This window comes from Carettochelys insculpta, chromosome 7, assembly GCF_033958435.1.
Source record: "Carettochelys insculpta isolate YL-2023 chromosome 7, ASM3395843v1, whole genome shotgun sequence".
NCBI lineage: Eukaryota > Metazoa > Chordata > Testudines > Carettochelyidae > Carettochelys > Carettochelys insculpta.
In genome coordinates, this window is record NC_134143.1 from 21,600,706 (window position 1) to 21,625,230 (window position 24,525).

General features: G+C 45.5%; 1 protein-coding gene across 2 annotated transcripts in view; it reads right to left on the bottom strand.

Annotated features, from left to right (window-relative positions):
• The window catches only part of BMPR1A (bone morphogenetic protein receptor type 1A), a 174,282-nt gene that overhangs the window by 45,589 nt on the left and 104,168 nt on the right, over window positions 1-24,525 (bottom strand). For both annotated transcript variants that reach the window (XM_075000112.1, XM_075000113.1), the window contains 2 exons: window positions 20,042-20,244; window positions 5,651-5,813 (listed from right to left, as the gene is read on the bottom strand). In XM_075000112.1, the coding sequence (XP_074856213.1) occupies window positions 5,651-5,813; window positions 20,042-20,111 (233 nt within the window). In that variant the 5' untranslated portion in view covers window positions 20,112-20,244. The remainder of the gene's footprint in view (window positions 1-5,650; window positions 5,814-20,041; window positions 20,245-24,525) is intronic.

The following is a 24,525-nucleotide window of genomic DNA, read 5'->3' on the forward strand; positions in this document are numbered from 1 at the left end:
AAGCAACTACACAGCCCTGTGCGGAGAGGGGCTGCAATGCCTCCTCTTGTGTGCAGTCTTCCCCCTCCCTTGAGGAGGTAACTCCGCCCCTGACATACAGGGGATCCCGGCCCCGTCCGCACCGAGCTCGGCACACTCGAAGTCGGTGCCGCACGTGTGGTGTTCTTCGGTGCCGGCAGGCTGCGTGCCTGCGCGCTCTGCACCGCCGGTTTTCCGGGGGTCGGTGGTACCGGCGCTTGTTTAGCCGCCGCCCTGCCTGCGGTGCGGGGCGGCTGGCTGATTATCTAAGGGTGAGCCGCTTGCACGTAGCTCTCCGTGCCGCCGCCGATCAGCTGTTGCTGCGGCTGGGGGCTGCTCGCTCCTCCTGTCCTGCTCGTTGTTGCTGCCAGCAGGGATCGGGCTGGGGGGCATACAGGGCATTCCGGCGTCCGCACCGAGCTCGGCACGCTCAAGGGCGGTGCCGCACGTGCGGTGTCCTCCAGTGCCGGCAGGCTACGTGCCTGCGCGCTCTGCACCGCCGGTTCCCCGGGGGTCGGTGCCGCTGCCCGCGGTGCCGCCGGTACCAGCGCTTGTTTAGCCGCCACCCTGCCTGCGGTGCGGGGCGGCTGGCTGATTATCGGAGGCTGAGCCGCTTCCACGTGGCTCTCCGTGCCGCCGCCGATCAGCTGTTGCTGTGGCTGGGGGCTGCTCGCTCCTCCCGTCCCGCTCGCTGTTGCTGCCGGCAGGGATCGGGCTGGGGAGCATACAGGGGATTCCGGCCCCGTCCGCACCGAGCTCGGCACGCTCGAGGGCGATGCCGCATGTGCGGTGTCCTCCGGTGCCGGCAGGCTGCGTGCCTGCGCGCTCTGCACCGCCGGTTCCCCGGGGGTCGGTGCCGCTGCCTGCGGTGCCGCCGGTACCGGCGTTTGCTTAGCCGCCGCCCTGCCTGCGGTGCGGGGCGGCTGGCTGAGTATCGGAGGCTGAGCCGTTTCCACGTGGCTCTCCGTGCCGCCGCCGATCAGCTGTTGCTGCGGCTGGGGGCTGCTTGCTCCTCCCATCCCGCTCGCTGTTGCTGCCGGCAGGGATCGGGCTGGAGATACTTTCCTCCGTTTCTGCGCTGATGGAGTGAGGGAAGCAGCTTTCCTTTTAAGGGCCCCGGAGGGTCCCTCCTGCTGCGGCCGCTCCGGCGCTTCTGGCTGGAGGGCCTTATCAAGAAGCAGCATTTTTTTTTTTTTTTAAAGCCTGAAGAAGACATTGTTGATGAGTCTTTGAGTTTTTAAGTGGGTACTTAGCACCTTCTTTGTGCCGTTTTCCCCGTCCGATGGCCTGCCTTAGCAGGAGGGCTGATAGCCCTAGCTCCTGGCCTCCGGCGCTTGTTACTGGGACTGGCTGAGCTGTCCCTCTCCTAGCTTGTTCGTTGTTGTTTTGTTTTTTTTTTTACAAAATAACAACCGGCTAGCTTATAGTAGCCTAAGTGCCTGAAAAAAACTTTAAGAAAAAACAGATAAAGTCGTTGAATACACTACTTGGCCTTAGCCTAGTTGGATTCCGTCTGCAGCCGACGGCGGTTAAGAGGAACTGGCGGGGACCGGATCGTGCACATGGCCGGGAGCGTGCGGGGGAGCGGCGCGCACCGGCGCATGCGCGGTCCGGCAGAAACTGCTTGGAAGATCCGATCTGCGGCGCTGGGCGAGCCCGACACCTAATGTGGAGCACCCACGGGGACACTCGAAGAAGAACTTTTCCTTCTATGAGGAGTGTCCCTGTGCGTACTCTACTTCAGGTGACTACAGAGCACTACCTCTAAGGAGGGAGAGGTTTCAGAGTTTCTTGGTGTACTGTGGTATAAAAGGTTGGATCACAGAGATCCCCTGATGAAGCAGGTCTTTGCCTATGAAAGCTTATGCTCCAAAATACGTTACTCTACAAGGTGCCACAGGACGACTTCTTGTTTTTAGAGATCTCCTTGAGACTGTCACCTGCTGTGCTGTCCTACCACTGAATCCACCCCACCTGCCCTCTGGGGCACCCTTTGCATAGCTTTCTTTCTGGGTCAGAGGCTCATCTACCACAGCAAAGGCACAGATTTGGGTTAACAGCCCGCCAGGAGAGTAACACAGACAGGGTTCAGCTCTGGGAGGGCTCAGTTACAGGGATTTGAATGGAGCTCAGGAGCCCAGCCTCCAAAGAGACCAAAACCTCAAATAAATCTACCTTACTGGGCGTAAAGGTTTTACATGGAGAAAGCTCAAAGTTTGTTTTCTTTATCAAGGAAGGAGAGAGATGCACAACTTTGTGTCTCCCCTCCCACCACATAATTAACAACACTGGGTATGATAATAAACAAGTATAAGAAGCAGGAGTTACATGATTGCAAGTGACTGCAGACTGACCAAACTTACTAGGCTTAAATTAACAAAACACATCAGCTAAGCCTAATATACGAACAGAAATTGTTATAAAATTATAACTTCTCAGCCTAGTCCTTATTTCAGGCAAAGTTCTCCAAGCCAGAGATTATCTTTTCTCTGATCTGGCTCTACAAGAGTCTCCCTTCATTAGAACTCTTTTTCTTTTCCAGGTCCTTTTATACGTTCCCTTGAGGCGGGGAGCAGTCTGTGAAGCCAGCTGAAGACAATCATTGTTTGCTTCCTAATTGTTAAACCAAAGCTGGCAGGTACATATATCCTCAGGTTTTTAAATGTGGCCCGGGAGTCTTTCAGGATATCAAGAGCTGCATCTGTGGTGTCAGTGAAGAGCTTATCTTTCTGAAACGGTACCTGCTTGACTGTGGCCTGAACCTCTTTGGGGAATTGGGACAGATGAAGCCACAAGGCCCTGCACATGATCATGAATGTAGCGATGGAGTGAGCAGCTGTGTTCACAAAGTCCAAAGCAGCCTACAATGCTGTTCTGGCAATGAGGGAACCCCCGTTGACATTTGCCTTGAATTGATCTTTTTTTGTCACTGGGAAGGTGGTCAATAAAGGAAGATATTTGCGTGAATAGGTTGCATGTATATTTTGCAATTAGCACCACATAGTTTGCAAGGTGAAGCTAAAGGGTAGCTGAAGAATAAGCCTTCCTGCTACACAATTCAAGGCATTTAAAGTCTTTCTCATATAGGATAAGTTGTTTTTCCTTCTGATTCACATCATTCACCACTAATGAATTTGAAATGCGGTGACTGAACAGAAACTCAGCTCCTTGAATGCGGTGCAACAATTCTTGTCAGATCGTTTACAAGAAGAGGGGTCTGGCTGGGGTCTGCCAAATCGTTGTGCTTGGCTGCTGAAGGCAACATTCATAGGTAATGGAAGTTTTCACAGGAGAAACCTGGAGGATGTCAGTTAATTTGTGCTGTGGCTCTGGTAGCTCCTCCAGGAAAATATCAACGGAGTCAGAGACACGTTTATAAAGATCTTTGAAATGATTTAAAGTCATCCCCTGATGTGGGAGGAGGCAGAATCGTGGTTTTTCAAGAAGAAAATATAAGCAGGTTGGAGGATGTCTAGTGGATCTTTACTACTTTCTGTTTGTGCCTCAAAATCTTGGAGGATGAACCGAGTGATACAGACGTCCTGGTAGATTAGTTAGGACGTTGAGCTTGCTGGGCTCTGGACAGCACCCACTAATCCCATTATGGCCAGATGGGTTGTAAGGCCATGGTTGGGGGCACACACTGAAGGGGGTGCCACGCTGTGGGTGGCTGGTATAAAGGTCCAGGCCTTGGTGAGAAATGCAGATTATTGCTGAAACATCTTCCCACTCATCACTGAACACAGGAGGAACCGGTCCTGTAGGTGTGGTTGTAAAACCTGGTCCATGGTCCAACCAGAGTGCCTTTGGTGCCAAGAAGAAAGGTACTAAGAATGGAAGTGGCGAGGTCAGCATGACTGGTCAAGCGTTGCAGCATCAAGAAGGTCGGCACCAGTCGGGGAGGCAGAGAGAGCCTGGGGAGCAGTGTTTGTGTCAATGCTGCCATGGTCTTGCTGCCATGTAACGGGGCAGCAGATAGCACCATTTTACTGCTCGGTGCTGAGGCAGACATTTCGCTCCCCCAGCCCGCCAGTGCTGGAGGAGCAGGCTGATGTTTGGTATGCAAGTCTCAGAGCTAGATCATACCATGTATTTTGCTCCTTGGGTCATCCTGGTGCTGGAAGGACCCAGTACCTCATGATCCAGTACTCTATGTGCTGGTGGTACCACAACAGATTTTGTATTTAGAGACTGCTTTTTTTCTAAACTAACTGTTCCAGGACAAGGAGTGTGATGACTTTTTTGAACCCATATGAGAAACTGGTGTCCCTTTGCTTGGTTCTTGGAAGCAAGTCCCATGGAAGATAAAGCTAGGGTGGAGGGGGGACGACAAGGAAGTTGCACGCTCAGGGTTTGATGTGGGATGCAGAGATTTCTCCATGAGCATGACTTTCAGCTGGAACTCCTTGCTTCTCTCATTCTGGAATTGAGATTTTTACCGTGGTGGCACGTCTGAGAATTATGTTCTTCCTCTAAGCAGTGGACACACTTTGAATGTTTGTCTGAGACTGGTATGGACAGTGTACAGGTTAAATAATGTTAAAAGCCTGGGGAGCCAGGCATGGCTAAGGGGAAATTCAATAGTTGCCAAAGTGGGGAAAGAGGAAATAATTTTTTTAAAAAAGCAAATAGAAGAACTCTGTTGCGGAAAAGTTAACCAAAAAGGGCAAAGGTGGGCAAAAAACAGGAGCCAACAAACATTTTCTGAGGGTGCGGCGGTCATTCTGAGCAAAACCTAAGGTAGTTATGGAAGCAACTGAGAGGACATTTGGTTGCACATGTAGGATACCCACCCGGAATGGAGCAAGCTGGCTGCCTTGCTCGTGCTGTCAATTGAGGGCACTCATATCACAAATCTCTGACTAGAGGTGCAAGGGCACTCAGACATCCAAACTGTCGCAGCACGGGGACATTCTTCAAAGAATGTTTCTGTTAGTACTATTTCCCTCACTGTCATGCTTGTAGATCATATCATGGCTGTTTAGTCTAACTTATATGGAGGCCAAGTGGCCCAGAAAAAAGTAACTACAGCCTGAGATCTTGCATCATCACTTCATTTAACAAGAATCACAGTCATTATTACTGAACATGAACATTCAATGTTTCTATTTTATATGCTCCTGACTACTTTCATCAAAAAATTATCGTGATGGAGCTTAAACCTACTGAAGTTAAAAGGCTCTCTCTATTCTTCCTCACAAACTCTTCCACACCTTTGATTCCGAGGCTCTCTTTGGGTCTTTTCTGTCCAAGTTATCCTCTTCACTGCTAAAATCTGAACACTTGTTCTATCAGTACACAAGGAAACTTACCTGAAACGTTACTGAGAGATTTATATTTTGAACACATTACCTATCGGAGCTTCACTTGCATAATTTTCTTTAATATATTTGTTCTAAAGACATCATTGTTGGGACAAAAAGGACTGATTGTTACCTATCCCAAAATGGTTCTAGTTTTGCAGTGATAAATCATACAAGCACACGCTATCCTAGGAGTTCTGTATCCTTTCAGGGAAAAGATTCTACAGAGACAAGTAAATCTAACCAAATAGCTTGACAAAACCATAAAAACTGCATTACGGACAGATCCAAACTTTGCCAAATTTTTGTATCTTGTGTACTCTACTTACATGCATGTGTTATTAATAGCGTCATCCGGACAATGTCCTGAACAGTAGCACTGTAGAAAAGGTAAGGTGTCCTCTGGAGCTAATGTTACTCCATTTGCCTGTTTCTTCTGATCACTATTTGTCTTCGTTCCCATCCCATGGAGCATGCTGTCGAGATTTTGCCCTGCATAAGAAAAGAAAAAATTTTTTTTCTGTATAGACTCTTCTTTTGCAAATAGATGAAGACATTAATTTACAGTGAAATGCAAAATACTAGTAAAAGGAAATACAAACTTGTTGAAGGATTATGCAGCACATATACAGAAGACAATTTTTTATTTTGACAGGAATTGTGGGTTAGCTCCATATTTCTGAGATAAACTAATTATTGGAGGAATTTTGAAACATGCCAATCGACTAGGAGACCTCTTATTTATTTTGTGCCATTTACAATCAATGTAAATAGAAGGATACCTTCCCATGTAAAAACTCATGTGCAATGTTAAGTATGAAAAGATTATAAAGACCTTTTTATTCACTTATGTTTCTAGGTGTGTACTGAGAATGAAAGCTACACAGTTGCTTTGTGGGGGAACTAAAGATATACAACCTACAATTTTTATTCTTTCTTTAGTCATTTCACTTGATTTTCATGCCTGGGTCTTGATTTTCCTGCACTGGAGCAGTTCTTACAGTTCAGGAATCTCTGGAGGCTTATCTAAGCAGAGAGAATTCTGCAAGATTAAAATAATCTTTGTTCTTAATTGATATTTAACTTGCATATCTACACACAACAATGCTTAAATGTACTGCCAGTAGAGCTAAGTAACATCCAAATAGTCCTTAACTTCTCAGTGTTAAAAGAGTGACTAAACATAAATATTTCCAAGCTCCAGTCACCAGAATGCCAGTGTAAGTGGAGAATGGGGCAAAAGCAGTTCCAGCTATCCTCCCACCACTGTGAAGCATCAGGAATGGAGCTACCATTGGCTCTGCAGATGGAATGTAGAGGACTGCAGCCAAGTTCAAAGGCAGACATACAGTGGGGAAGAATAGTTTCAGAGGGTAACCGTATTACGTACTCTGTTTCAGCAAAAACAACAAAGAGTCTGACTGCACTTTATTATTAGGGTATTGGGCCATAAGCTTTCAGCAGATACAACTCACTTCCTCAGATGCTGAAGAAATGACTGTCTTCTGACATCACTCATAGTTAGCTTGTGATCTACTATATCCCTTTTCGCAGTATTCCTTACCAGGCAGTCATTTCTCATTTTGTGTGTATGCAAAGGATTACTTACACAGAAACACTTTGAATTTGTCCCTATTAACTTGCCTTCAATAACTAAAGACGATTACTTCAGTTTGTCCAGATCGTTTTGAATTTTAATTCTATCCTCCAAAGCACTTGCAACCCCTCTCAGCTAGGTACTGGTTGCAAACTTTATCAGAGTACTCTCTTTGCCGTGAATGCCCAGCCTGCAATCTGGATCTGGCCCGCAGCTTGTCTAGGTCCGGACTCCAAGGCTTGGGGCTCTCTTCCATGGTATCAGGCCTATGATGGGGTGGAGGGTTTGGTGCACTGAGTCTTGTGGGCCAGATCCGGCCAGCAGGCTCTGTTGGGGAACAGGAAGTAGCTCCAGGCTCTACTATCACTCACTGCTCTTCTCCCAGCCAGGAAAAGGGAAGGGGAGCAGCAGCAGCCTCAGAATTCCAGCTATTCAGAGCAGAAGAGGCTGGTGGCTGGGAGTACGAAATGAAGAACTGTATGAGTGAGGGATGCTGCCAAGGTAAGCTGCATTCCCACTGCCCAGACCCCATGTCCCTTGACTATTCTTATGCTCCCCCAATACAGACTTCCACTTCCTTCCTCCCAACCTGACTCCCCACTCGCACTCTCCTCCACACACCTGCCTCCCAAACCCCTCACACCAAAAGCTCCCGCACCCTTCCTCTCACCTAGACCCAGACCCCCACCCCCACCCTGCTCCTAGTGGCAAGCTGCCTTGCACTTCCAAGTGATCAGCTTATTCCTCTCTATTTGCCAAAATCAAATCCAGAAGCCTTTCCACAGTTGCTTTCTGCACCTTCTGAAATGAAATACTGTCACCAGTGCATTTCAAGAACTTGTTGGATAATCTGTACCCTGCTCTATTTTCTCAGCAGAGGTCTGGTTAGTTGAAGTCCCCATTACCACCAAGTCCTGTTGTCACAGACTGGATCCTGTGCTCACCATTTTTACAAAACTGATAAATTTTGTATAAATTATGCCTTGTGAGGAATCATTTGAAAACTCAATCTGCTGACCATTATTGTCAGGTAAAATATGTTTGGCAGCATTATATATAAAACTGTAAGATTCTACTATATAAAATTGCTGGAACACATTCCAACAGTTAGAAAGGCAGGCCCAAACCAGTTTTTCAGAGACAAGGACACAGTGACACCCAGTCAGGTATTAGCATAATCAGATGAACTATTATAGGCTGTCGCCTAGTTAGCAGCCCTCCTGTGGGGCGAAGAAGAGTGCGAGCAAGAGCTGTACATATTCACAATGGAACAGGTAAGAGCTTTCACATAAATAGACTGCCTATCTCCTGAGCCCAAATGGCACAAAGTCCTCAAAAAGATGGAAGAGTATAAAAATGAGAAGCAGAGCCTCCCAAATCACCTCAATTTCCGTCACTTCTACTCACTGAAATTACAATGTTTGAAAGAAACAAAGCTACCCTGAGCTGGGAGAATTGTACAGCGGAGGTATGGGGGCAGGTAGGGTGAAGGTCCTGGCAGAAACAATCTTGAATCAAGTGACCATTTGTCCTGGTTTTACCAGGACAGTCTCTTATTTAAGCTGTCTCACAGGCGTACCGACTAAGACAATGGGTAAATTGTCCCATATTTTGCAGGGCTTCTGCTCCCTTGTATCTGGTGTCTCATGGCTGCAGCCCCCACTGTCAGAAAGCTCTTCCGTGGAGCATCTACCTTGTTCCCTCATGCCCTGCACCTTGGGGCAGAAGTTCCTGCTGCCGATGAGCTCTCCCATGGGGCGAGTGCCTCATACCCTGGTGTCCCACACCTAGGGGCGACAACTCTTCAAGTTGTTCAGGTCTCACACAAATGTGGCACTTGTCATTAATGTGTTCCCCACCTAAACACCTCAGACACTGTTATGAATGCCACTAACTGACACACAATACTTGCACTCTAGAAATAGTTTAAAATTCAGGGACCGGGCCATGCCTGTACCTAGGCTAAATCCCATCTGGGACATTAACAGTTAAAAGTAACACTAACAACTATCGCACAGAAAAACGACATACACTAAGACATCTGCTTTCATGGCAAAGCCAAACTGGCTGGAGCACAGTAGTTCCAATGCACATCACTGGTAGCAAGAGGGAGGGTGGAAGGAGCACACAGCACCCCCTATACCACAACATGGAGGCACCACTCCAAGGATCACTACAGCTCACCCTCATCGACAGGTTTGGTTTATAACATTAAAACCAGCAAGCAGAATTAAGACCTCCTGTTCTGGATCTGTGGACCTTCCCTGCGAAAAACATCTCAACTGGCTTTTTTTTTTTTTTTTTGGAGTTACTTTCATTTAAAGTTTATTCATATATGTTGGAACACAGTCTCTGAAAGGTATCTGGTACAACAAAAGGGAAATCTATCTGTTTTCTGCTTAGTACCATGGTTGAGGACAGCAATGATTTAACATACAGCATTATGTGGATTTCACTTTAGAATATTTAAGGTAATGTACTTACGTGTCAGCACTTCCCCTTTTAAAGCATCTACCCACTCCTAGGAGTATGAAGAAATTACCTTACTCACATCACTGTTTTCTGAAGCCTGACAAATTAATCGTAACATTCAGCTTCATATGCGTAACATCATATGCCATCTCATGGACCAGGCATATGATCTCTGAAGACATTCATATGGATAGCTGCCCTGTTCTTTCAGAGCAAGAGTCAGGAAATAAGAATTAAATGATAAACTTGTTTCTTAAATTTTGTTTTAAAATTTAAATAGATGAAATTTTAAATAGGCAAATAAAAAGAGAATGTTCTTCACAAAATTTAAGGACAGGGCACATTTTTATAACCAGGAGAGAATGAATGAGAAAAAAAAAAAAACTACAGAGCCTTTTCCGTCTTTGCACTGTGAAACAAGGGTTCCATTTCTTTCACAGTAAAGCTGCTTTAATTAATCCACACAGGAAATAGTTAATGTGCAGAAAAGGATGCCTGACTTTAACAATCACATCAACAACTTCCTCTTTGAGGTTTCTATGCTCTAAACAGTACTGTAAGCTGCAATCTGCAGTGGTCAAAACAACAGTCTCTGCCCAGGAACCTATGGGTTTATTTTTATATTGGCAGCTTCTGGGCTCCGAGTCTAGTCAGACTAGAAAGAGAACATGGTGCAGAGCAAAGGGACACCTCTTTAATGAGTTTCTGAAAAAGAGGAAGAAAATGAGTACTCTTCTAATGGAAGGGGCTACCCTATCTGGAATTTTACAGGAAACTTGAGTCTCCTTCACAATGGGATCTTAAGAACTGTCCTGTCACCACCAATACTGGTAGTCGGTACTGAGGTATGGGGCACTCCAATAGCTGAAAAGATATCACAAGATCATTCAGTAGCAAAAATAACTTTGGCATAGAGAAAGTTGGTGCTCCTAGTGTATCTACAACAGAGTTTCTCACAGAAGAAATGGAAGCCAGGATCATCAGCACCTGGTCACCAGTGTAATGTGGACATTGGAGATAAAACGGTTACTTACCTTTCGTAACTTGTTCTCTGAGCTGTCTGAGCTCTGACCATTCCATTTTGCTGGAAGGTTTTCCCGAACCAGTACCCACTGGATCAGCAGGGTGGTGCCCTGGATTGGTGCCTCTACAGAGGTGCATATGAACCCCTGGCTGACTCTGCCCCCTCCATTCTTTCTTGTCAGAATACTCCACCAAAGGAGAGAGAGGCAGGATTTGGAATGAACCTATCTTGAATAACAGCTGTTATAGAAGGTAGGTAACCACTTTTGCTTCTTTGAATAATAGCTTATTTCCATTCCTTTTAAGTGAATGCCAAACTAGATGGTGGGGTCACAGTCTATATGGAAACAGACCTGCAACACAGTCCTTCCAAAGGCTGGATCACCCCCAGCCTGCTGGGAAATGGTGTAATGAGCTGTGAACATATGGATGGATGACCAGGTGGCAGCCCTATATGTCCAGGATAGGCACCTGCATTAAGAAAGCAGCTGAAGACACTTGGGCCATGGTTGAATGAGCCGTAAGTGCTTGGGCTGGCGGTTTTGCTAAGTTGTAGAAGGCCTTAAAGCATGGCATGATCCACATCAAGATGCACTAGGCTGAAACCAGTAGGTCCTTCACCTTCCTTCATGAAGAGCTGGGGGAGACTTACAAAATGTCTTTGTTCATTCTAAACAAAAAGGTAAAGCATGTCTCACATCCAAAGACTGGAGTGTGTATTCCCTCTCTTTGGAGTGCTGTATGGGGAAGACCAGAAGGAAAATATCCTGGTTCATGCAAAAATAAGACACTACCTTAGGGAGGAATGTTGGATGACATAACTGCACCTTGCCCTTCAAGACGACAGTGTGAGGAAGCTCTAACAGTAATATGCTGAATTCTGATATCCATCTAGCCAAGGTGATGGCAACAAGGAAGGCTGCTTTCCAGGACATGTGCAGCAGTGAGGCTAAGGGCTCCAACAGTGGGGACATGAGACCTGTGACTTCTCTGGTCAAAGGAAGGGTTAGCTCAGTGGTTTGAGCACTGGCCCACTAAACCCAGAGTTGTGTGCTCAATCCCTGAGGCGGCCATTTAGGGATTGGGGCAAACAGCTGTCAGGGATAGTGCTTGGTCCTGCCAATAGGGCAAGGGACTGAACTAGATGGCCTCCTAAGGTCCCTTCCAGCTCTAAAAGATGTGTATCTCATTTATAAGGTCCCAGGGAAGTCGAGGATGGGTTACATGAAGAAATACAGCCTGTCTAAGCCCTGAATGAAGTGGTGTATGAGTGGGTGGGTTGGTGATGACTAACCTCCCTTGTGCCCAGAGGTGGAAGGCAGAAATGACCACCAGGTACCCCCCATCTGAAGATGTGAATAAACCCTGCCACTGTAGATCTAACAGGTAAACCAAAATGACAGAAATCTAGCTTGCAGGGATTCTACTGGGGAACAAATGGAGGAATGTTTCCACTTGGACAGATAGTAGGCCGAGTGGAGGGCCTTCTACTGTCTACTAGCTCTTCCTGAACAGACTCAGAGCTCTGGTGCTCCAGCTGGGTCAACCATCGAGATTCCAAGGTAGAGGGACTCCAAACTGGGGTGACATAATTGGTCATGTTCCTAGGTGATGAAATCTGAACAGGGGAAGAACTATGAAGAGTTCCAGCAGATTAGCAAACCAGTGCTGGTGGGGCCAGGCTGGTGCTGTCAGAATCAGGGAGGCCCTGTGTTATCATATCCTTAGGAAGACCTTGTGAATTAGAGGGAAGGGTTGAAATGCAGAGAGCAGCTGGGAAGTCCACAATATCTGAAACTGAGCCCATGCTAAGACAGAGGTAAGAGCAAAACTGTTGGCATATCATGTTGTTCCATATCACAAATAAACCTAGCTAGGAAACCCAACCTGTGGAAAATTCACAGGGCTACATCCATTCCAAGAGATCACTTGTGTATGTTGATGGAACAACTGAGGTGGTCTGTCAGCACACTCTGGGAAGACAGTCTTCAAGTGGATGGAATGGCTCATGCAAAAATTCCAGAGCAGCAGGGCTTCCTGGCATAAGGGAGAGGAACGAGTACCACCTTGTTTATTGATATAGAACATCACTGCAATGTTGTCTGTCAGGAATGACACATAGTTGAAGTGAATAAGGGTTTGGAATGCCTGGCACTCCAGATGGACCTCCCTGAGATTGATATGCACAGATGGCTGTGTGTGGGACCACATGCCTTGTGTCCTCATGCTGCTGAGGTGTATGCCCCACTCCCCAAGGCTGACGCATCCGTGAGAGCTACATAGAGGATTGTTGTTTAGCAAATGGCACCCCACTGCACATGACCTGTTCCTGTAGCCACCAGCCGATTGAGTCCAGCATGTAGGGAGGGACCATGACCACCACGTCTGGTGGATGATGGGTAGGACTGTACATCTGCACAAGTGGGCACAGTCTCAACCTGGCATGCTGAATTATGTATGTGCACACTATCATATGGCCCAGGAATCTTAGGCAGTTCCTGGCAATTGTGATGAGAAATAGGTCTAGCCTTTAAACTATTTCCCTTATTACCTGGATCTGGAAAGGGATGCCCTGGCCAGGGTTGCAGCCAGAAGCGGCCCTACAAACTCTAGTCTTTAGGATAGATTTGGCTTGTTTACCATGAGACCTACACAAAAGGAACATGGTGCAGGCAAGGGTTAAATGTTGGATAAGCCAGCTGTCCAGGTACAGGCATACTGGGACCCACTGTTTCCTGAGGAAGGCAGCCATGACTACCATTCATTTTGTAAACACTCGAGGGTCTGTCAAAAGCCCAAAGGGAAATAATGTAAATGGGTAGTGGGAATGGCTGAGCATGAACCTGAGGAACCACCTGTGGGCTGGAATAATTGAGATGTAGGAGGGCACATCCTTTATGTCAAGGGCAGAGTACCATGTGAAACCTCATCCTTTTTATAAGCGTGTCAAAGGAGATCCTGAGGTTCCTGTATGCTGAGGTCCTGAGGTCTAAAACGGAATGTAGTCTGCCCTTAGCGTGTCATAGGAGATCCTGAGATCCTGTATGCTGAGGTTCCTGAGGTCTAAAATGGAATGTAGTCTGCCCTTAGCGTCGGGGATTAAAAAATGCAGGAATAGAACACCTTACCTCTGAAGCAATTCCTCTATTTCCCATAGGATGAGGAGTGACTGTACCTCCTGCTGGAGAAGCTGCTTGTGAGAGGGATCCTTGAAGAGCAAGAGGGAAGCGGAGTGGGAGGGCAGGAAGGAACAGAATGGGATAGAGCATTCTGCCTCCACCACATCTAGAACCAAGAAATCCAATGTCGTTTGGGCCCAGGCACAGAAGAAATCAGATATGGTTCACAAAGGGTGCTCTTTCCTTGGGCATACCTTCAAAATCCCAGTTTGGGGCCCCAGTTTTTATAGATGTGGCCCATCCCTTGGCTTGAGGAAGATATAAGCAGTACCTCCTGCCCAAATTGTTGTTTCTATTTCTTCTTCTATGAAAGTCCTGGCATGGACCTGATTCAAAGCGGCACAGGGGAGGGAGCAGGCTTCAATGGCTTCTTTTGCAGGTCAGGGAAATGAATGCCTAAGGACTAAAAGGTTGCCCTGGAGTCCTTAAGGCTATGGAGCCTCAATTCAGTTTGTTTGGTGAAAAGGCCAACCTCATTGAAAGGGTGGTCCTTTATGGTATTTTGGACCTCTGGCAGAAGGCCTGACACCTGCAACCAGGAGTTCCTGTGCATTGTTAAATGGTGGCTATCATGCAGGTAACTAAATCTGCCAAGTCTAAGACCACCTGGAAGGGGGTGTGGGTGACCAATTTGCCCTCCTCTATAATGCCAGGGATTTCTTGTTGAAATTCCAAGGAGAGAAATTTCTTAAACTTATCCAGGACAACTATGAGTTGTAGGAACAACAATTTACCACATCTTCCTGATTGGCGATGTGAAGTTGGAAGCCCCTAGTCACATAGACCTTAAGGCCAAAAACAATTAAGCTTTTTTTGCTCCCTGGACTTAGAGTGGGCCCAGATTGTCCGTGTCTTTCTGTGATTGGCTTCTTCTCCAACCACTGTCTCAAAAGGAGGTGGTAAGAAGGCATTTGTGTCTCCACTGTGGCACAAAATGGAGTCCAGAGTTTGACAGATCACATTGTAGTGTTGATTATGGTTTTATTATGGGCAACAGAATTCTGGAAAGGCCTTCAGGGGTGAGGTCAGAAGTCAGATACCTGCATAATGTCCTCATCCTCCATACTCAGGTTTTGTGCCACTCTTGTAAGAGGTCTCAGCATCTATGACTGCGATAGGGGAAGCTATGCTGTCTACCGCCTCATCTGGGGAGGAGGATGACTACTTCCTAGAAGGAACAGATTCCTCTGTTCCTTTCAACTCCCCAGCAACCAACTGTGCAACATCCTGGACTGCTAGTGGTTGCCATGGTTTTGCCATTGGGGCAGAGTGGGGGGAGCTGGCACACAGGTGGCTGTGCCTACATTAGGACTGTGGGTCCCTGGCAAGCACCATGGCTGAAGGAGTGTGATAGGGACTCAGTTACACTGAGGCAGCCCTCAATTGAGGCGCCTAGGCCTGGTGGTATGCCCACAGAGTCCAGAAGGGCCATTGTATAGTCCCCCTGCCATGTGCCAGAGGACTTGTGGTGCTGGGGAGCTGGAGCAATGCCCTGTAGCCCTGGAGATGTGAGTCTTTGGCAAGTACTCCAAGGTGGACCAGGGCAGTGCCACTGACAACTGTGACAGGCAGTGGTGGCATGAGGACTACCAGCATTGGTGCCAAGATCAGTGTCACTGAAGGTGCACAGGCCAGTGCTAGACCTTTCCCAAGGAACTGTGGGCAGTGCGCATGCATAGGTGTCCCCACAGTTGGTGCTACAGCTCATGTGTGCAATGTTTATACTGGAGCTTTCGTGGCAGAGCCCAGGGAGTGAGTCAGCGCTATTAAATCCCTGGCAACCTCAAAGGGGTCTAGCGTGGATGCAAATGCAAATCCTCTGCCACCACATCCTCTGGCTCCAAAGCATGATTACTACATAGGGACAGCTGGGATCAAAGGGAGAACTATACGCACAGCATGCTTGGAGTATCCCAACTGAGGATGCACTACTGCAGCATGCCAAAGCTGGAGAATGGGCCCTCTCTGCTTTCTTCTTATGCAGCACCAGAGACTGGGAATGGTGCCACACCTTAGCAGTGCGCCTTGGGGCCAAGGAAGGCCAATGCTCTCTAGCATGGCTGTGCTGTGGTGCCAAGAGGTGCCACACCAAGACTGGTGCACTGTGCACAGAGGCCACCAGGGCCAGCGCTGGGGATGGTTAGAGGTAAAATGCTGCCTCCATGAGAAGAGATTTTAAATGAGTCTCTCTTAACACGATGTTAAAGTCCCTACAGATCTTGCACCTATTGGATGGGTGATCCTCTCCCAAGCACTTTAAGCAGGAGTCAGGAGGGTCACCACTTGGCATAGGCCTTGAGCACTTATCACATGCCCCAGTCTGGGGAAAAGAAAAACAGGGGGTGCTCCCCACAAACTTAACTTACTAGCAACTGCAGATAACTAAAGCAAAACCAATTATACATATACTAGTTGAAGGCTGCTATGAAAGGCACTTCAATAACTATCACAGGACAGAGGGTCAGCACAGGTACATATCCACCACCACCAAAGTGCCACTCTAGGGGGTCTCCCTTGCCAGCCAAACTGTTACCGCTAAGGAGAAGCCTTCTGATAATTGTGCGTGCAGCATGTGCAAACCTTAAGGCATGGAAAAAGAAACAGACACTGCCATCTCTGTCTTAGACAGAAATTTTTATATCTGGTGGGCAGATTTTGCAACTGTACCTGAATGGCTAATCGGGGCCATGACTGGCCTTTTGGCTGAGAACAGTGAAATATACACATTAGGTGTCCTGAGGAGGATGACCTAGACCTGTGCTTACTATCAGAGTGTTGTTCCTTTCAGGTGACTAGGTGGAGGACTCAGTGGTTGTGCATGCTGAGAATCAACTTTGAGTTTCCAGCCTTTTGAAAGAAACCATGACCTTCATTGACAAAGGCCAGAAGAGCAGCCCATGAAGGCAAGTCAGGCCTAGAAGGACCAATTTTTTCTCTGTTTCTGAGTAAGCTTTTATTGAGCCTTGCAAAACAGAGAGTTAAAGAGGGTTTTCTTGCCCTCAGGGTCCTCTTGCAGAAGAGCAACAAACTGAGCACTTCCAGGGACACGTCCCTGTCCTAAGCAAAGCAGGCAATTTTGAATCCCTGGTTAAGCAGAAAAGCTGCAATACAGAAGATCACATTTTGAACCCCAGAGGATGTGGTTCATCCACAAAAAGCTAAATTCTGGTAAGAAGAAAGTTCTTACCACTAATTTAAAAAACCTATATTAATCTTACTTTATACAAGAGTAGCAAAATCATAAGTTGTGCAGAGAATTAGAAAGGAGATGTGTTTAATCACCACAGGAAGGAACAAGAAACTGAGGGGAGATGGGAGAGCACAGGGACATCCAGGTCATAGGCAGAGCCTCAAGGGATACTGATGGATAAAAGAATCCAATCTTGCATGCATGGGACATATGCATAGAATCATAGACTTTAAGATCAGAATGGACCATCAGGATCACCTAGTTTGATTTTCTGACCACTGCAGGCCACAGAACTAACTCCTCCCACTCCTGCAATAGACCCCCCCAACCTCTGGCTGAGTTACTGAAGTCCTCAAATTTTGATTTAACGATTTCAAGTTACACAGATGTCCTATCAGTTGAAGAACTTCAAAACAAATTTACCCTTTACATCTAATTCCATCTTCAGAGGAATCTTACTCTTAAAGAATAAGTAGCTCAAGTGACATCTAAAAATAAAACTAAGCAATCCATATGACATGAAGCAGTGATAGATATGTGCCTGGCAAGAAGCCACAAGCCTGTTTAAAAATACATACTGAATAATATTAGCCAAATTGTCAAGAGTCCTGCTCACTGCAAGGCTGTTTGTCCAAGCTACCATCTGTACAGAGGTACTGATCTGTCTATTGACTTAGGAAAGACCTTAAGTCTAGTATGTACCGTACGTGTTTGTGAACTTCTCTGCAACATCAGTCTAGAATTTTTCAGATTTTTGTTTTTGAATGTAAACTTAGATTATGAAGAAACTGATGGTATAAGTCTCTTCCTCTTACCAGAAGATTTCTTCTTGTCCAGCAGTGGATGCATGTATTTCACACCTTCAGTTCTTAAATTTAATGGAAGTGCTGACCCTATATGAATAATACTTGATTTCCAAAGGCTCACTGACTGTACAAATGAAAAGCAGTTTCCTCAGCAAAGACATTAATTACCACTCAATAAATATTTCTATGCTAAATCGCAACTTTTAGACTTCAGCCATCAAAGTTGTAATAACAGACTACTCAAAATATGGACTGTGAAGTGCCAAGAACAGAACAGAAGCAGCCTTCCTGGTTCTCAGTCCTTTACATGTTTCCTTAAGCTAGGAAGCTTTTTTTTTTTTTTTTTTTTTTTTGGCAAAGAAAGCAGTAGGAAAATCCTGTTTATGACACACTGGCTTCCTCAAAACATTTAGAAATGATAATATGGAGTTTTGGGGGAAGTTAAGTGATGCAAAGATAATTACTGCAATATACATAGTTAATTAACTTAGCAAAAAAACTACTGCATGAATACTTCTTTGAATAGTTTTATTCAAGATCAACAATATCCATTGTAAGCTGAGCGCTTAGGCAGCCAGTCAGGAAAGATTCAGATGCCACACAGCTGAACAGCAGAGCACCCAGTGTCCACAGTGAACAGTATGCATTGCTACTGGTGGCACACAAGAACATAAGAACGGCCATACTGGGTCAGAGTAGAGGTCCATCCAGCCCAGTATCCTGTCTGCCGACAGTAGCTAATACCAGATGCCCCAGAGGGAGTAGACCGAACAGGAACTGATCAAGTAATCTCTCTCCTGACATCCATCTCCAGCTTCTGACAAACAGAGGTTAGGGACACCATTCCTTACCCATCCTGGCTAACAGCCATTAATGGACCTAACTGACATGAATTTATCTAGCTCTTTTTTAAACCCTGTTATAATCCTTGCCTTCACAGCCTCCTCTGGCAAGGAGTTCCACAGGTTGACTGTGTGAAGAAGAACTTCCTTTTATTTGTTTTAAACCTGCTGCCCATTAATTTCATTTGGTGTCCTCTAGTTTTGATATTATGAGAACAAATAAATAATTTTTCCTTGTTCACTTTCCCCACACCATTCATAATTTTATACACCTCTATTATATCCCCACTTAGTCTCCTTTTTTCTAAATTGAAGAATCCTGGTCTCTTTAATCTCTCTTCACATAGGACCCATTCCAAACCCATAATCATTTTAGTTGCCCCTTTTTGAACCTTTTCTTGAGATGAGGAGACCACATCTTTACACAGTATTCAAGATGTGGGCATACCATGGTTTTACGTAAGGGCAATAAGATACTCTCCGTCTTATTCCTTTATAATGACTCCTAACATCCTGCATGCTTTTCTGATTGCCACTGAACATTGCATGGATGTATTCAGAGAACTATCCACAATGACTCAAAGAGCTCTTTTCTGATGATTTATAGCTAAATTAGCCCACACTATACTGTATGAAAAACTGGGGTTATTTTTTCCAATGTGCATTACTTTACATTAGCCATTTTGTCACCCAGTCACTCAATGTTGTGAGATCCTTTTGAAGTCCTTCACAGTCTGCTTTGGTCTTAACTATCTTGAACAGTTTAGTGTCATCTGCAAACTTAGCCACCTCACAGTTTACCCCTTTCTCCAGATCATTTATGAACAAATTGAATGGGATTGGTCTTAGGACTGACCCTTGGGGAACACCACTACTTACCATTCTCCATTCTGAAAATTTACCTTTTATTTCTACCCTCTGTTTCCTACCTTTCAACGAGTTCTCAATCCATGAAAGGATCTTCCCTCTTATCCCAGGACAACTTAATTTATGTAAGAACCTTTGGTGAGGGACCCTGTCAAAGACTTTCTGGAAATCCAAGAACACTACATCTACTGGAGCCCCCTTATCCACATGTTTGTCGACCCTTTCAAAGAACTCTAGCAGATTAGTAAACATAATTTCCCTTTACAGAAACCATGCTGACTTTCGCCCAACAAATTATGTTCTTCTAGGTGTCTGACAATTTCATTCTTGACCATGGTTTCAACTAAATGCCTCAATGCACTTAACAAAATTTATTCTTCACACGGATAGAAAAAATGAGAGGGGAGATTATCCACATGTGCGTGAGTTATATAAATAAAATCATTGCTTTTATGCAGACATAACACCAATCATTAGTGAGACTCCCTCATGCACACTGAGATTGATTTAAATGTTAGATTTTTTTCTCTATTTCTATGTGTTACTGAATTTATTTCCTAAAAATGTTCTAACACACAAATGTGCAACTGATTAGCCACACACATTTTATCCTTGTAAAATAACAGTCCTATATCTACAGATATTTGAACAGGACCCATGTCATAAAACCACCGGAATTTGCAGACACTTCAGAATAAAGATTACTTAAAACCAATGGGATTATATAAAGGAATATGAATTTACCTTCAACATGAAGACTAAAGAACAGATAGGCTCCCAGTAATCTGGTGTATACTTTCAGTTGAGTCATCATTCACGTTTTAATCCTTCCTGTGCACTGTCACCTTGTTGCTTTACAAATTTTAAACTTGGGTTTGTTCAATGAAGTCTCATGAGATTTGGGGGCTGATAGTAGCGATGATTTAACAAATATACCAACTTGTCTCCTAAAAGATAAAGTGAAATCAAGGTTTTAAGCAAATGACTATAATCAAAGCTTTCTGGAACATTTAAAAAAAAAAAAGCAGAAAGTGTTCACAGGACAGAAAATAAGTAGCTACTGAATACATTCATTAAGATTAACCCCAGCATAAATGCTGATTCCAACTACCATAAGAATTACTATTCAAACTCTAAACAAAATATTGGGAATAAAACTTGGGGCCAAAATAACATTACGAAACATATATCAAGATTATTAGCCCACAACCGATGACTGTGTAATTCAGGCTCAAATAAAGGTATCGTGTTGTTGAATACACTGTGTGTAAAATCTTTTTAAAAATTGCTATATCTGCACCTACTTTAATTTCTTCCAATTATACTATCAACAGTGAGCAAGAAACTTTATCCGTAACTTGCCTGGTCTCTTCTGCAACAAAACCGCTGCATCACGCTTCAGGAAAAGCTTGAAGAGCAGCCAGCACGTCAATGAAAAATAGAATTTCAAAGGAAGGAAATCAAATTAATCTTTTTCATTCTGATTTTTTTTTTATTTTTAAATGTCAGCATTGCCGACAGCCCCCATAGGTCTAGGGACAAGATGGGAGGGAGGCCCAGCAAGGCGGGGACAAGAACTGAAGGGGCAGGGCTCAGGGCAGTCAGCCCATGGCCATCCCCCCTACCACACGCAAACTAGTGGCAGAACTACACCACAGCATTTCAAAGGGGCCTGGAGCTCTGGCTGCTGCTGCTACTACTGTGGCAGCTGGAGCTCTGGATCCCTTTGAAATGTTGGGGGAGGCGGAATTTGCCCCCCCGCCCCACACTCTGTTGTTTGGCAGGCCTGGCTATTGTGAGAAATAAGGTGTCCTATACAAACTTACATTAAAAAGTAACACTCATTAATTTTTTTAATGTTAATTTTATATCCAGGGCCTAAGAAATATCTAACAAAAGATAGTTTTCTGTGTCGTCTTTTTGAGAACCAGTGTGTTATAAAACTTTCCGAAAAAGACGATCAATGCCAGGATGCAACATCAGTGAATCTGCGAATAATATGCTCTCTAGCCCTTTGTTAGTACAATAATATCTTCCAGGCTTCCCACAGGCAGCTTTGCACACAGCAAGCCACTACAGAAAATCAGGACTGCTACACTGACATGTACTGGACTACAAAATTAGTAATTATAATATGTTCATTCATTGAAAAGAAATAGGCAAGACAGCCAAACTTAAAAAAAGTCACCTATTCAGGTCCACAGCAGACAAGTAAATCAAAATACAGCAGCTGTAGTTACATTCTTCCTAATGAAGTTTTTATAGTTATTAAGGGAAGCACAATTAGGTCTCAAAAGAATGAAAAGCAACTCAGACACCTAAACAGTTAGCTGAGACAAAGGAGATTTTGTATTAAGATGAACGGAACACTGATTTTGCCTTTCTTTGGCCTCTTGTTTCAGTGGGCTTGAACCCTATGACCCCTCTCAGTGTGGCGCTATTCTTGAATGCGCAAATTTGTATTTGTTCAACGATGTGCTGCAATTACTATTGGTGGCCACTTCCACCATAAATAATTCAATCTGTTGATAGGACCCAAGCACTCTTCATTTTAATTAGAGCTAGAGGGCATTTAACATGGAGGCAAATTAATGGCAGAACAGAGAGGTGTCTGTCACTTTCAATTTGTGTGGGTAGAGGGCAGGCAGCCTTCAACCTGTGGCCTACTTTTCACACATCTGTGATTTCTTATGAAGGAATAAAGAGGCCTCATCACAAGAAACAGATAAATTGCTGCAGAGGAAGAATATATTTATGTCTAATGCATCACAAAGCCATAAACCATTGGACAATTCTACATTCTATACGATGATATTTTTGTTATTAAAAATGCTTCACGGGACACACTTCCAAATTTTAAAAACAAATGGTGGTGTGTATTCTTTACATAACACACGTCAAACATTCTGAAAACAAACTAGAAAATACTTTTTCTCTTTAGTGAAACTTTTAAGCACCCTAGTAACAAAAATATTAATTCGCTTAAATATTTCATTTTTAAATTGAACCTTAGTTACGTCTGGGAATCAGTAAGAAAGCAACATTATAATTACAAATTATCCGTGTTAAAGATGTAGGTCGTCATTTTCTGTGTAGTTAAACTTTCAGCAGAAAGAAGTCTAGAAATTTCAATGCTTAATAAAATACTTAAAAATAGAAAGGGTCAGCTAAGCTTCTATTTAATGCAGAAAGGTTAAAAGAGTGTGAAAGCTCCTCCTCACACTTGATGGATCCCACACTTTCTGGTGGATTACTTGCTTCAGGGACGCATAGCAGCTCTCAGTTTAGCCACCAGTTGGTGTTGGATGAGACATAGGAAAAAAGAGAAAAGAGACCAAATTCCTTAGTCTCTGCAGCCCCTCCAAGTGATTTGGGTAGGACAAATCTGACCAGTACCTGTCCTCCTCCTGTGCTGGACAGAGGATAGGAGAGTAGGGGGAGTCTGGTCCTGTCCTCTACTCCATGCCCCAGCCCAGGAAAACTGTGACAGCAACTGTCAGCACATCTCAAGCACCAGCTGCTTGACAGCTACAATCCCCTGGGCCACTTCCGTACAGTAGTCCTCAGCATCCTCCTCACCACAGGCACTTCCTTCAGATACCTTCTTGCGCTTGCTCCTCTCAGATTCTTCACAGCTCCTTTTTCATCAACTTCTCTTGTGCACTTAGCCACCAGAAGACAAATCATTTTTATAACCACTCTCGGCAGGTACTTCATTGGCTCCAGGTGTCCTTATTAGATTATCTCCCTTCAGTTTGGAAGCCTCCTACTTGGCTCCAGGTACTTTATTTGGTCTCTTTGCACTGTCTGATTCAAGCAAGTTCCGGACTGGCCCTTGCTAGTTGACTCTGTGAACAGGGATCTATTTAAAATGGGGCTAGTATATTTCCCTTCTATTATTCTTCGGTAGCCCTCTGGCCCAACCCTATCAGAAGAGCCATGATTTCTTTTCAAGCTGTAATAAGCAGGATAAAGAGAAGTTACTCACCGTAGTAACGGTGGTTCTTCGAGATGTGTCCCTGTGGGTGCTCCACAATAGGTGACGGGCTTGCCCGGCGCCGCAGATCGGATCTTCCAAGCAGTTTCTGCCGGACCGCGCATGCGCCGGCGCGCGCCGCTCCCTTGCGCGCTCCTGGCCACGTGCGCGATCCGGTCCCCGCCAGTTCCTCGACCAACCGCCTCGGGTGCCCCTGCAAAACACTAACAGAGATCCGAAGCGGGGAGGATGGGTGGGTAGTGGAGCACCCACGGGGACACATCTCGAAGAACCACCGTTACTACGGTGAGTAACTTCTCTTTCTTCTTCGAGTGTCCCCGTGGGTGCTCCACAATAGGTGACTACCCAGCAGTAACCCAAGATAGGAGGTGGGTAATCGGATTATGTGCAGCTCGTCCCCGAGAGGACCGCTGCAGAGAGACGGGTATCCTCTTGGAATACCCTGTGAAGGGCGTAATGTTTGGCGAAGGTGTCGTAGGACGACCAGGTCGCCGCTCTGCAAATGTCTTTTAACGCAACGCCCTTGAAAAAGGCTGTTGATGCCGCCACCGCCCTGGTGGAATGAGCCCTGGGAGTGGCCGATAAAGGAGTCTTTCTGAGCTCGTAGCACATTTTTATGCACGATATAATGTGCTTTGAGATTCTCTGCGAGGAGAGACCCTCTCCTTTTGATTTGGGAGCGAGGGAGACTAGGAGTCTATCCGTTTTCCGGAAGGACTTGGTCCTGTCTACGTAGAAGGCTAGCGCCTTCTTCACGTCCAGGAGGTGTAGGCGCGCCTCTTCGTTGGAGTTATGAGGTTTTGGATAAAACGAGGGTAGAACAATAGGTTCGTTGATGTGAAACTCGGAAGAAACTTTGGGGACAAAGGCTGGATGCAGCCGTATGGTTACCGCCTCCTTGGAAAAAACAGTGCAGGGTGGCGTTGCCATGACTGCCGCGAGCTCGCTCACCCTACGAGCTGATGTAATTGCGAGAAGAAAGGTCGTCTTAATTGTAAGGAGGCGGAGGGGAACCGTGGCCAAGGGCTCGAACGGTGGTCCCATCAGTGTGGTAAGCACTAGGTCCAAGTTCCACGAAGGTGGAATCGGTTTCCGAGGGGGGTAGAGGTTTATCAACCCTTTGAGGAACCTGGTAACCATAGGGTGGGCGAACACCGTGTGCCCTTCCTCCTCATGTCTGAACGCCGAGATGGCGGCAAGGTGGACCTTTAACGAGGATAGCGAGAGTCCT